Raw genomic sequence first — 13,484 nt, forward strand, 5'->3', positions numbered from 1 at the left:
AGTGCCTGGAGCATCTAATCAAGATGGAAAGTGTGCTATACAAATCTCATGTATTATCATTTTCATTATTAAAAATTCGACCGGGGGCTAATACCTCCCCTCCCCCCCCCCCCCCCCCCCCCCGGAGTATTTAATATGAGTTAGCATTCAGCTTTTCATTCATGTAGGCCAAGTACATTAAGCAGCTTGAAAAAAAGAAAGAATGCCGCACTCTGATTGGTCAAATAGACCACAAATTCCAATTCTGGGTCTCCAATATCACACTCAACATATGGTTCTCTTTAAATTACCCATGGCTCTTGTTTTGAAACCCTATCCAGCCAATCAGAACTCTGGATTTCTTGCTACTCAAAATTTTCAAAAATCTCATATCTTGATGGGAAAAGCTCGCTGCTCACCCATCTAAAAGGTGCCATATATCAAGAGTGACAATGTTTGAGCCATGATTGTTTACTTGACAACCAATTTACGGCTCGCCATTTAGTGTCCATTGTCTCCTTTCAATTCTATTACATACTATTACACAAATAGACAAATCAAACCCGGACAATTATTTCAAGAGAGTAGAATGTGCCAGAACAAGAGGACACACTCTTAAATTTGCTAAGCAACGATCTAGACTGGATATAAGGAAACACTTCTTTAGCCAAAGGGTTGTCAATCAATGGAATAAACTCCCACAGTCCACAATTGAGGCACCAACACTCCTGCAATTTAAGACACAATTATCAAAATTGGGTTTTTAAATGGGCTCTAAGAGCCTCCTTAACCCTGCCACACTCATCTGTACACCCTCGTCGTGAAGACAGTGAGATGTGGCCATCAAGGTAACTCAAGGTAACATATATATATTGTTTTGCTCTAGCGTTCTAGTCATTCATGCAATTTTACTCCGATGAGAGCATGTCAAAAAGCTTCAGTATGTCTGTTTTAAAGGCTATTTTATAAATGAAACTACTGTATTTATCACAAGGTACTATTGCCGTTACTTTATCAAAACTGCTGTCATTGAATAAGCAATATGCAGGTGGTGGAATGGATCGAATCCATCAATGCACAATGCAAGATTTCTCCTATCGCCATCCAGGGCCCATCCCTTGCAAAGAGGGTATCTCAAATGGAGCCATGCAGATCATGCTGCCGGAGGAAATGAAGAGGGGCTGCGGGGGCTTTTTTTTCAAACATCGTGTACAAAAATGAAAAATTTGTATATTTCATGGTCAGCCACCCCTCCCACTTTCGGCTCAGCCCCCGCACTTTCAAAACCTCGCCGCCCCTGTTTAGGACTACCCCTTCACAGAAACAAACAAAAATATACTTTGAGCGGTAATCGGAAAAAATATAGGTGAGAAAAATTCCCCCCCCCCCCCGCGAAAGCTGCAACCGCCCGTTTAATCTGTATAATAATCAGTGGAAAGGGTCGAATGTCGTAGGAACGAAACATAATTATGTGCATGTATATTTTAATTCGATAAACGAATGATGTAAAATAAATAAATAAGTGTAATAGGTCCATTAACTGAGCTAATAGCAGAAATGCTTACTATCAAACCGGCTCAAAACGTCCATCGATAATGAAAAAGAATGACTTAACCATAATCGTTTGACGGACGGAACGCTGAAAATTAACAACTAAAGAATGAACATACTCACTACCATTTCACGCCACTTAAGGTTGGTACCATGATACTGACTATGCAGTCTGGCTGCACAATTTCATATTACATCACATCCCATTTTCCAATAATCAGCATGAATTTGATCAAAATACGCAACACAAAGCAAAACATGTCTGTGGCTTGGCATGAGTTTTCACGTATACTGAGGGGGAATTGCAAGAAATTTACAATCAATTTACAAAACGTTTTCAAACGGAATAAGGATTGCAATTAGAGGCACTTGATGGCTGGTCTGTTTGCTACAACAAAAAATATGAATCAAAGAGCCATAGTTTAAACAGATCTATCAACTGCTAGTTTCAAACAGCTATGGTACTTGCTAATATATTTTTCGCAAAACCCCCTTCAGATCGACAAAAATTGTTCTAAGAAAGGCAATTCAGTTGATAGTTTATCCATAATCGCATTCCATTCAGTAATAATATATAAAGTTTTAGAACGCAAAAATTATTCACGAAGGTATATACTCCTCTGCGCTTTTTAGGACTCTTGAATGCTTGTTATCTCAAATAGATGTGTTTTTAGTTTTTATTTTGAATATTGTTTACGGATGGTGCTTTGCTAACATCCAGGGGTAAGCTTTTCCAGAGTTTGGGGGCTACTACAGGCAATGCTTGATATATGAGAGCAATATGATGGTGGTGAATTTTTAGCTGATTGCTATTAAAGAAAGCATGAAGCATGAATGCTTGCATGCAAGCAACCAGAGGACCACGGCTTGAGGTCCTCTCCGAGGGACCTGGAAATGAGGATTACTGTCTTACCAAAGGGTACTACCACACCAAGTAGGAATCGAACCAAGGTCACCGGAATCTGAAACCTAGGTTCTACCGACTGAGCTATCGCGCATCCTCAAAATCACCTAGTATTCGAAGGGAGACAATCATCTTTCTTCATACGGAATTCAACACCTTTTGGATTTGAATCCTTCAGGAAGAAAAATATTCATGACAAACAGACATAATGTAATGCCACTGGAAATTGCCTTATGGTAGAGTCATTATCTCACTTTTAACTGGCCAGATAGTTGCCCGCAGCTAAGCAGGCTAGGTCGAAGAATTTCTCGTTGGTACATGTACACCCAGTTTGCCGTCCCCCCTAGACGTCTCTATTACTGGTATCACATAAATTTGTAATTCCGAAGCTTCGTTATTCCGAAGGTTCGTAATTCCAAAGGTTCGTAAGTCCGAAAACGAAATGAGGTTCGTAATTCCGAAGGTTTGTTAGTCCGAAAGCAAAGTGAGGTTCGCAATTCCGAAGGTTCGTTCATCCGAAAATGAAATGAGGTTCGTTAGTTAGTCCAAAAACGTAATGATTAACAAACCTTATTTCGTTTTCGGACTAACCGGACTAACGAACCTTCGGAACATCAAACCTTATTTCGTTTTCGGATTATCGAACTTTCAGAACAACGCCACAAATGTTCAGATTAACGAACCCTTTTACGTTTTCGGATGAACGAATATCGAGCTTACAGGCAATTTACGTGTTTCGCAATTACGAACCTTCGGAATGAAGAATCTTCGGAATTACTGACCTTCAGAATTACGAAGTGTAACCACTGGTATATCCAATGCAATTGACAAAGTCTGGGGTCAGCAAATAATGATCTACTCCCTGTACATAGCTAATGCCCATCTGAGTCTAGTTCAGACAAGAATGGCAGGAACTTTATGCCAAGTGTCCAGTGTTCCCTCAAAGACTTGCACCCTTCTCGGAACCGCTATTCTCAGTGAGTCGCGTACCCCCTGGTTCACCTACATGGTCAATTCTTCCTTGACATGAAAGAGAGGGTGGGCTTGAATCATCATCGCAAAGTGAGCCACCAGAATCAATTCTGTGGAGGACAAAACACATAACAGGCAAAAATTTAATATTTTATTTTCGGGGGCTACTTTCACAACTCGATGCTTAAATTTGTTCAGCTTTTAAACTCTAGTGAATTTTTTTCCCCCAGGACTCTTGGGATTTTCAATGGCTCCTCTGAGCAATTTGGGGGCAAAATCGCCCTAAGACCTCATACATGTACATGTGCCATTAAAAAATTGCAATACAAAATGGTAATAAAGTAACAAGAGAGTACATGTAGATGCAAAATCTAGAAAGAGAGAATAAATTTCAATTGATTTGAAAAGAAATTGGTGTTTGTCTTTATAACCCGAAAAAGTTGAATTATGAACATGGTTACAACTTATGGCTTCAACATGACCACAAACTTCATGTAGAATAATTCATCATAGTCACCTTTGATGTGTTTCTCATTCTGATCAGCTCCGCCAAATTCCTGAGACGGCCTTGCTCGTCGAGGTAGTCATTGTCCCTTGGTGACCTTTCACCCTGACCGTTAGTATCACCGTTCCAAAGCTTCAGTTGAAGGTACTCCTCCCGTTGCTTGCGTAGTTTGCGTTCCTTCTTGTTTTCAGCCTCATACGTTTGCATCCTGGGAGAAAGGAAAATGGGTTCCATGACGTTTGCTCTGTCAACAACTGCTCTGCTATAAATTCCACACACTAATCAAATGACGAACTTCAACCCCAGGTTTATAAGACGGGGGGGGGGGGGGCTGATTGATCAGCCCCTCCCCTCGACATTTTTCATGATAAATCCACTGCACAAAATTTTTTGACCGCATCACTCACTGGCTTTTTACTTTCAAGTCTCGCGCAACTGCTGAGACCAAAATTGCAACCCCGGGGTACGCGTTTCCAAAATTATGCAACATTTTGTAAATGTACATGTATGCAGACCAAAAATTGCTCAAAAACTTGAATTTGTTTACAAATCCAATACGAATAGTGTTTTTAGCCATAACTCATAAATGTATCATTATTTTTCCTGTCACTAATCAAAATCAATTAATTTCATCTTGTTTAAGGTAAAAAATTATCCCCGACAATTTCCGTTGAAAAAAAACAATACTAATCAAAAGTCAAAACACAAATACATAAGAAATTAAGAAAACAATACAATACATATGAAAATAAATGTGATAAAGAATTTTTTTAAAGTACATGTATATTTGATCAGATTCTTAATAAGAGTCTGTGAACCAAAAATTAGCATTTCAAATTATTATTAATCAGAGCAAACTTTTGATTTTACACATAAACTAGCATAATTTATTAGCATGAGATTTTTTTTGCAGAATTTGATCTTTTATTTTTGTAGATTATGCCATGGGTAACGTGTGTGCCAATTTTCGTCGCAATCGACAGCTGATATCTTAGGGGCCCCCCCCCAGTCTTCTTAGGCATCGAAATAGCCTAGTCTTTTTAGGGTTTACACTATACCCTACCCTAAACCTAACATAAACTTTTAATGCAACCCTAACCCTCCATAAAATTGTGGTAGGAGCAGATGTTGTGCCACCAGAAATCAAAGCAAGATTATCGTCCGTTTCCATGAACATCTATGAAACACAAATCCCTTAAAAAAACGCTCTCTAAATGCCATGAAAATTGTGAATGCCAATGGACACTGAGTAAAATAGGTTCTGACAAATAGCACTTCTCTGATTGATGTTATTCTAAAGATCAACAACAGTTGTAAGTGTATCAACCTCCTCATGTCTCTAAAATATAAAATGGCACTGCTGATTGAGCATGCACACTTACCTTTTATCTCCTCCAGAGGGCGGCAGATAGAAGAGGGATTCAGACATCAGGGTCGGCCGACGGGAGAGTCGCCTTGCAGAGGGCGGCGGACTCTCACCGTCCTCTGCTGGCCTCCAAGATGGGCTTAAAGACCGGTCCCGATGTTCTGTGTTGCAAAAAAAAAAGCTAAAAATTATTCTTGATAACAATTTTGTCTTTATAAATCACAACTACATGTACATGTATGGCTTCATGTAGGTCATACACGTACATGTACTAGAACATGTGTAAATGCGATTATCAATGTACAGTATTACCCTCGCTGCCCCTGAGCAGCCCAGCAAGTGAAAGCTTACCAAAAACGGGTAAATTTTCATGATTGTGTAATAAAGAATCAATGTTTTCTCATGTCAACAGCACGAATCAGAGTACACAAATATGTTTCAAAGACTGAAAAAAATCACACACAGATACAAAAAACACAATTTGAACTGAACAATGAATGAAGAGAATATTAACATTAAAAACATTGAAGACTCTTTCAGGATCTTGTTTCATAAAGACTTGATACAACTTACAAATTAACAATTTCTATAACAAATTCTTTACCAGCCATTCATATCGAACTATTGTAGTGGCATACAACTGTTGCTGTAAATTTGTTATCATAACAAGTTTTTTTGAAACCGACGCCAGGGCTCCGTAATACAAAGGTCTGCAATCAATCGCTAAATACCAATGACCAAGCAAGATCATTGTTGCATGCGTACTTTGTTTAAAATACTGACTGGGAACCAATCAGTGCGGCTCTTTCATATTCGCGATTCATCGCAAACCTTTTGTGTTACGGGACCCAGGTCTCCTAATCTGTTTTTGTTTTTATCTAAAATCACACTGCTTCAAATGTAATGTTACCCTTCCTGTACAAGGTACAAGGTATGAGTAAATTCAGTTTAACTACATAAAAAAATAACCTTTTGGAGTTTCTGTTAACAGAGCAAATGAAATAATCAATTTGTCAAAGAACACACTGACAATTTGGCTATTAGTATCTAGTGAAAATGAATGCTATTTTGCATTTCCTTTTTAGAATAATGGGATTCAGTGATAAATGGTCACAGACACATAATTTAGGTATCTTTGAATGTTGATAAGTCACATTTTCCAAGTGACTTAGAAAGATAATTAATATATATCAATCACAAAATTTGGTTTCTTTTTCATTGATACATCCTGTTTAGCTCTTACCCTTCTGTGCTCTGGGGCTTTGATCACTGCGGCTTTTTCTTCCAGCTTCCTTTTCTCTTATACCGCCATTGCCAGAAGCTGTTCTATTGTAGTCATATCTGTCTTCCCTCCTCTCACGACGAGATCTACTTCGGGAACGGTCTCCACTTCTTCCTAGATTGTCATCATCGTAGTCATCTCTTCTGCTTTTTTGGCTCCTTGATCTTCCACCGGATTGATCGTAACTCCTACTTCTATTGTTATAATCACGATTGTTGTCAATGTGGCTACCACTACCCCCATCATCCTCCCCTTCTCTACCTCGACTGCTTCCACGACCAGACCGGCTTCGCCTGCCCCTTTCATCATCATCGTGGTCGGCATCATCATCATATCTCCTGTCATGACGTGACGATCTGCTTCTCCCTAAGCTGCTCCTAGGATCTTGCTCATCAACATCATGGTCATCATCTCTTCTGCTCCGATTACCAGAACGTCCTCTCTGATGATCATCATCATCGCGGTCATTGTCTCTTCTACTCCTACGACTAGAATGTCCTCTTTGCTGGTCATCATCATCATCGTTGTCGTCACTCCCTCCTCTCCTCCTACCACCACCTCCACCATCATCCCATTTTCCTCCATCTTTGTCCATCTTCTCCAGTACAGCCATGAGCATGGCTTTGACGGCTTTCATGTCGGAGGTCATCTTCTCCGAGACCCTCCGTTGGTCGACCTCGAGAGTCTCCATCCGCCTTTCCAGCTTGGTCAGGTTGTCCTGTTGCGCCCGTGAATGCTGGTCGCGAATGAACTCGTCAAGCTCCAACAGTGAATCCTGAAAATGAATGCCATCATTCAAAAGAAATAATCAATTCTCATACCAATAAAAAAACAAAAAAAGTGCATTTGACTTAAGACAACGTGGTTAAACCCAGGGACTCATACCCAGATGTTTGCAATTGATCAAAATGGCCAAGTAAGAAAATTTTCCAATATGCATATTGATCAGGACTGTTATCTATAATTTTGCAATTGATTGCAAATCTTTTATACGACCCAGGAGAGCGTTTCATCAACATTTTTTGTCCGACAAGTTGTCAGATCTGACAACTTTCCCTGATTTTCATTGGCTATGAAGCAGTTCCTATGGTAACTGTTGGATAAAACATCCTACATTCCTTTCATGGAACACTCCCCAGATGTGTAAAATTTGGACAAGATTTAAAAAATAAATAAACACTTGTTACATAAGAGCTTTGTAGTAATGGGAATTGTCACTTAGATCATCCTCCTTCACACACGTACAGTACATGCCAAATTGTTATCATCAGTCATCATCCATGTAGCCCCAACCTTCCATGTTGGATTCGCAGCAGCAAAGTTTGTGCGAACCTGATTGATGGACTTCCCTGTTTTGCTATCTAGATTGCAACCTGTGGGTGGCTGCTCTTTAGAAGGGAGAAGCAGTTTATTATGATGCTGGCTTACAGCAAGCTTCCCTTCCTGAGCTTACACCTAGACTAGTCACATATGGTAATTTTGCCAGAGCTTGGACAAGCCAAAGGAAGCTTCACCTGGAGTGTTGTCTTTCTTCATAGGTTGAAGTGGTCCTCTCTTTCACCGTAAATCGGGACTGTCCCTATTTAACAGGGACAGCTAGGGAACTGTCCCTATTAACACATTGAGTGCTTCGTGCACGCTACGTATCCTACTATAACATGCCACACTCGTGCTCGCACGCCTACTATTGACTGCTTTGTGCTTGCATTGTTTCCTACCCTCGCCTGCTTCGTGCATGACTGCGCACATTCGGAATTACAATCATTGTTACGCCGTTTTGCATTGTATTGCGCATCACACACACGCCGTAATTAGCACTATTGTGTGCAGTGCGAACTCTGCTTTCTGACAGATAAACTTACTTACGCGGTTTACATTCGACTTTTTCGAGCATTTCTACATTTTTTACAAGATATGGCTCCGCCTCTGAGTGGGAAGAGATCTAGATTTTTTATCCATACAAAACACTCCACGAAATGGTACTACTTGATACAACTCATATTTTAGCGGTAAAGATAATAACCAATCCATATAATGAGGACACCATTATAAGGGGTATGAAATTTCCTACAACTTTACTACACAATATTTTGTGGATAAACTAATCGTTAGAGTTACAAGCAATTGTAATCATGACTATTGAAAGGAGTGAATACGACTCGCGATCCCAAAATCAATGTGGCACAGGGGGGTTTTGTGGCTGGCACAGGGGATTAGCATCGGATTAGCACTGTGGCGTTGGGTTAGTAGTGTGCGTGGCATGTTAAGAGTTAATTGGGATTGTCTCTTTTTGGCTGTCCCTATTTAATCGGGGCAGCTCGGGAACTGTCCCTATTAATCTGGAATTTCCCTATTTTACTGTTGCTATTAGACAGGAACAGCTTGGGAACTGTCCCCATTAATTGGGAATGTTTCTTTTTGGCTGTCCCTATTTAGTCGGGGCAGTTGGGGAACTGTCTCTATTAATCAGGTTTGTCCCTATTAAACAGGGAAAGCCTAATGGGGACAATCTCAATTAATAGTAACAGTTCTCCAGCAGTCCCTGTTAAATAGGAGCAGTCAAATAGGGACAGTCTTTTGGACTGTCCCTATTCAATAGGGGCAGTTGGTTGGTATGCTTTTTAGGGCAAAACAATTTGTTTTTTACCTGGATGTGAAAGGTCATCTTTCTCAGATCGTCGCCACTTTCCTGGACGACATCGTCATCATAGAACAGGCTGAGGGGGCTGCAGTTCTCCCTGATGTGTTTCCAGTATTTCTTCCTCTTCCCTTTGAATAGATTATCCTCAATGCCCAATGTGATCTTTGTCTGTTGCATGAGGGCTATGGCCGTGGCATTGTCATATACCCTGGAAGAATCACAAACAATGAGAAAGAGCATTTATTTCATTTAATTTCTCTTCTCTTCATATGACTCTCCTTGTCTCAAATGTAACGTTTTCTCTCTCCTTCGGATTCACCTCCCCGTTATTTCTCGTTTCTAATACTTCACCTTTTCTCCCCTTCCTCCACTCCTTTTTCTCTTTCATTATCTTCCTCATCAATTCAACTTCTATCCATCTTTCTTTCAAAATTGTCCTCATCAATTAAATTTCTCTCCACTTTCTTTCATTTTGAAAGTGAGGGGGGGCAGGGAGCGGTTGTCCATGAACAAAATCACAATCAGATGGTAATTTCTATGTTTTTTTTTACATGATTTGGAAAAAAGAGGAGCCCCCTCCCCACTTCCTTGACCCCTGCATGGGTCATGTAGGGCGCTGACTACAGGGTATGCTAGCGATTTGAATGTACACGTCTTGTCAGCTACTCCGACCTTACTGTTTATGCTCATAACTTCAAGAAGTTATCCCCAAAATATCTGGGGGTGTTTCACAAAGGTTTAAGTATGACTTGGAGTCGCACTTAAACGCCGACGCGTACATGATATGCAACACGCAATCTTATTGATCAATACGCAGTGGTGCACGTCTGGCCAATGCGATAATGCCTTTTATACCGCACACAACGAGGCATTAAGTGTGACTCGAAGTCATACTTAAATCTTTATGAAACACCTCCCTGGTTTGGATAGGTAAGAATGCGAAAATTAACCACTGGGAAATTTGTGGCATGAACAGTTTATTGTTGTTTTGAAGGTATTTTGGTGATCGTATCTGCCTGATAGCACCCAATTCCACCAACAAACCTAATACATCTTGCTTCCTGGGCCCTGTGACTTCAAGCTTAACGATTGATCATGGAGTAGATTTCTCTGATTGATCGCATTGCTTATTGTGTACGATCAGTCGCAATTATCAGTCCTACGATCAATTACAGAGCTTTATGTAATAGGGCCCTGGCCACAACTCACCTTTGGAATGTATTGGATAGCTGTGCAATCAGGACATTGATGCAGAGGATACTAGAAATGAGAAAAAAGGACACCAGCAAGATGTACGTCATGACGATGTTCAGGTCCCGCATGTTCTGGATTGAGAAAGAAATGAGAACATGTAACAGGGTTATACAGCACACCAACGTCACAATCATCAAATGATGTAGGAAAAGTAGCAGAAGTCGTAGTAATAGTACTAGTAGCAGCAGGAGCACAGTAGTTGTAGTAGAATAAGCAGTAGAAGTAGTATTGTTATCATATAAGTGAAAGCAGTATCAACAATAAGAGGAGCAGCAGTATGGGTAGAAGCAGCAGCAACATTATTACTATTATCAGTAGTAGAAGTACAGTAGCAGTAATATTAGTAGAAACCAGCAGCAGCTGCAGTAGACTGGAAAAGTAATAAATTGCAGTAGATAGCAATAACAAGTGGAATGCCTCTGGCGGTCTCACCTGCATCACGCGATTCAATATAGCAGCATTGCTGACTTTGAAAACTACTATAACTCGCACAAGATGTTCAGTGATACTTGGTTACTCTTATTTCCACGTTTTATGAACTAGACCAATACACTTACAGAGATATGATGGCAATTCAACAAATACCTCCAACGTGACCAAAGTTCATTGACCTTACATGACCTGAAACTCGCACAGGATGTTCAGTGATACTGGATTACTCTTATGTCCAAGTTTCATGAGTCAGATCCATAAACTTTCAAAGTTATGATGGTAATTCAACAGATAACCCCATTATGGCCAAAGTTCATTGACCTTTGACCTTGGTGATGAATGCGCACAGGATGTTCAGTGATACTTGATTACTCTTATGTCCAAGTTTTATGAACTAGACCAACATACTTTCAAAGTTATGATGGTAATTCAACAAATACCCCCAATTTGGCCAAAGTTCATTGACCCCAAATGACCTTTGACCTTGATCATGTGACCCGAAACTTGCACAGGATGGTCAGTGATACTTGATTAACCTTATGTCCAAGTTTCATGAATTAGGTCCATATATTTTCTAAGTTATGATGACATCTCAAAAACTTAACCTCAGGTTAAGATTTTGATGTTGATTCCCCCAACATGGTCTAAGTTCATTGACCCTAAATGACCTTTGACCTTGGTCATGTGACATGAAACTTAGGCAGGATGTTCAGTAATACTTGATTAACCTTATGGCCAAGTTTCATGTACTAGGTCTATATACTTTCTAAGTTATGCTGTCATTTCAAAAACTTAACCTTCTGTTAAGATTTGGTGTTGACGCCGCTGCTGCCCCCGCCGCCGTCGGAAAAGCGGCGCCTATAGTCTCACTCTGCTATGCAGGTGAGACAATAAAACAGCAGTAGCAGCAGAACGAGCATTAGCAGTTAGAGTTAAGGTTTTTTTGTTCTGTTAAAGAAATCTAATTTTGATAGGAAGTGGTTGGAAGCAATCCTAAAGTGTTTATCATATGATAGAATAATCATTTAGAACAAAGTTTAATTACAATAATTCATGCTTGCTTAAAGTTATATTTATTTCACTACATGTGGTTTGTGGAGTAGCTAACACAGCCCCACACCATAAACAGTCATTTTTCAGTTATCTTTCTGATCTCCATTTGCTCATTTTACAGAAATCATACAATTTCCTGAAAAAAATAAATAACAAAGTTATTGACTTTTCAAGATTTGCATTATTCTAGTGAAACAGTTCGACTGTATGCATGTCTTTATGAATATTCATTAGTCATGAATATTCATTAGGCAGGCTGATGATGTCACATCCCCACTTTCTTTTTTCTTATGTTATTACATGAAATCATAATTGTTTCATTTTTTTCATACATGTGTAAATGATGTGTCTCCATTATGATGAAATAAATAACTAATCCACTTAATCAGTTGTCAATCCAATTGTTTAGTTCTTGGTAGAAAATTTTTGAATAAACATTATTTCATATAATAAAATACAAAAGAACAAGTGGGGATATGATATCATCAGCCTACCTAATGAATATTCATGACGATGTGCATATAACTGTTATCACAAAATATTGATAAACTTTAAAATTCAATAACTTTGGTATTTCTTATCTGATTTTGATTAAATTTTCATCATTTTGCTCTGTGAATTCTACTTTATTGAGATATGAATATCTCCAGCCTGGACCATCCCTTTGATATTGTAGTGGAAATAAACTTACTTCATACTCATATTCATCAACGAGTGTGATTCTGAATAGACTGTACATCATAGAATCGGGTGTTGACATGCTTGGGATGGTGCCATTATTGTTACTGTAGATCATCCAGAAAGCACAGGCTAGATATTAAAGAGACACAAGACAAATCCACAAGAGATTAATCCATTGGGCTAAGTTTACCAGATTGAATGGGAAAATTATCATCACAAAAATTCTCGTTTAAACTAGTGTATATGACCCCCATTTCGAGTTCCTAACCATTCTCGCCAACCCCTCCCCCATCCCGATATCAGCAATCCTTACCAGGAATGGTAAACCTTAAGCAAAAAACTCACACACTTGCCCACCCCCCCCCCCCAGGAGAAGTGACCCTCATGGCCTGGCAGTGCTGGTAGGGAGAGAGGAAGAGAGAGAGGTATTATAAACATGCAAAAGTCCTGAACTATTTTTCTTCTACTTATTGTTATTTCGCCCATTGCGGGCCATTTTGCAACGTTCAAACTTCCATTTCGAGCTTCATCTAAATTTCACATCGTTTTTGGATATGCCAATGTCCTGAAACAAATAGAACACAAATTCATCATTCCTAGATTTTTGTCAGTCAGGAAGCTCTCAAAAGTTTGTTTATACCATAGAGCTATTAACAGAAGGAGATCTGACTCTCTCAAACGCTTTGCCCCATGCGCGGCACCGCTAATCCCCTCTCAGCAGGGTCCCTCACGGCGCATTACAGAGGCCGCTCGTAAATCAGATAAGGAAAGTTGATCGACGCGATCAACAGCTCGGGTTTGCGCTTGCGCAGTAGTGTTTTCACCCATAATGCATTTCACATCGGCTTCACGAATTTTATGCAA

General features: G+C 39.7%; 1 protein-coding gene across 2 annotated transcripts in view; it reads right to left on the minus strand.

Moving 5' to 3' along the window:
• Window positions 1–3,460: 3,460 nt before the first annotated feature.
• The window catches only part of LOC121430543, a 44,609-nt gene continuing 34,585 nt past the window's right edge, over window positions 3,461–13,484 (minus strand). Inside the window, exons 14-20 of one of the 2 annotated variants that reach the window (XM_041627847.1) lie at window positions 12,631–12,749; window positions 10,410–10,525; window positions 9,207–9,408; window positions 6,521–7,334; window positions 5,294–5,438; window positions 3,924–4,119; window positions 3,461–3,489 (exon numbers count right to left, since the gene is read on the minus strand). In XM_041627847.1, the coding sequence (XP_041483781.1) occupies window positions 3,487–3,489; window positions 3,924–4,119; window positions 5,294–5,438; window positions 6,521–7,334; window positions 9,207–9,408; window positions 10,410–10,525; window positions 12,631–12,749 (1,595 nt within the window). In that variant the 3' untranslated portion in view covers window positions 3,461–3,486. Of the gene's footprint in view, window positions 3,517–3,923; window positions 4,120–5,293; window positions 5,439–6,520; window positions 7,335–9,206; window positions 9,409–10,409; window positions 10,526–12,630; window positions 12,750–13,484 lie in introns of both variants that reach the window. The other variant, XM_041627846.1, reaches the window with a different exon arrangement.

This window comes from Lytechinus variegatus, chromosome 17, assembly GCF_018143015.1.
Source record: "Lytechinus variegatus isolate NC3 chromosome 17, Lvar_3.0, whole genome shotgun sequence".
NCBI classification, from domain to species: Eukaryota; Metazoa; Echinodermata; class Echinoidea; order Temnopleuroida; family Toxopneustidae; genus Lytechinus; species Lytechinus variegatus.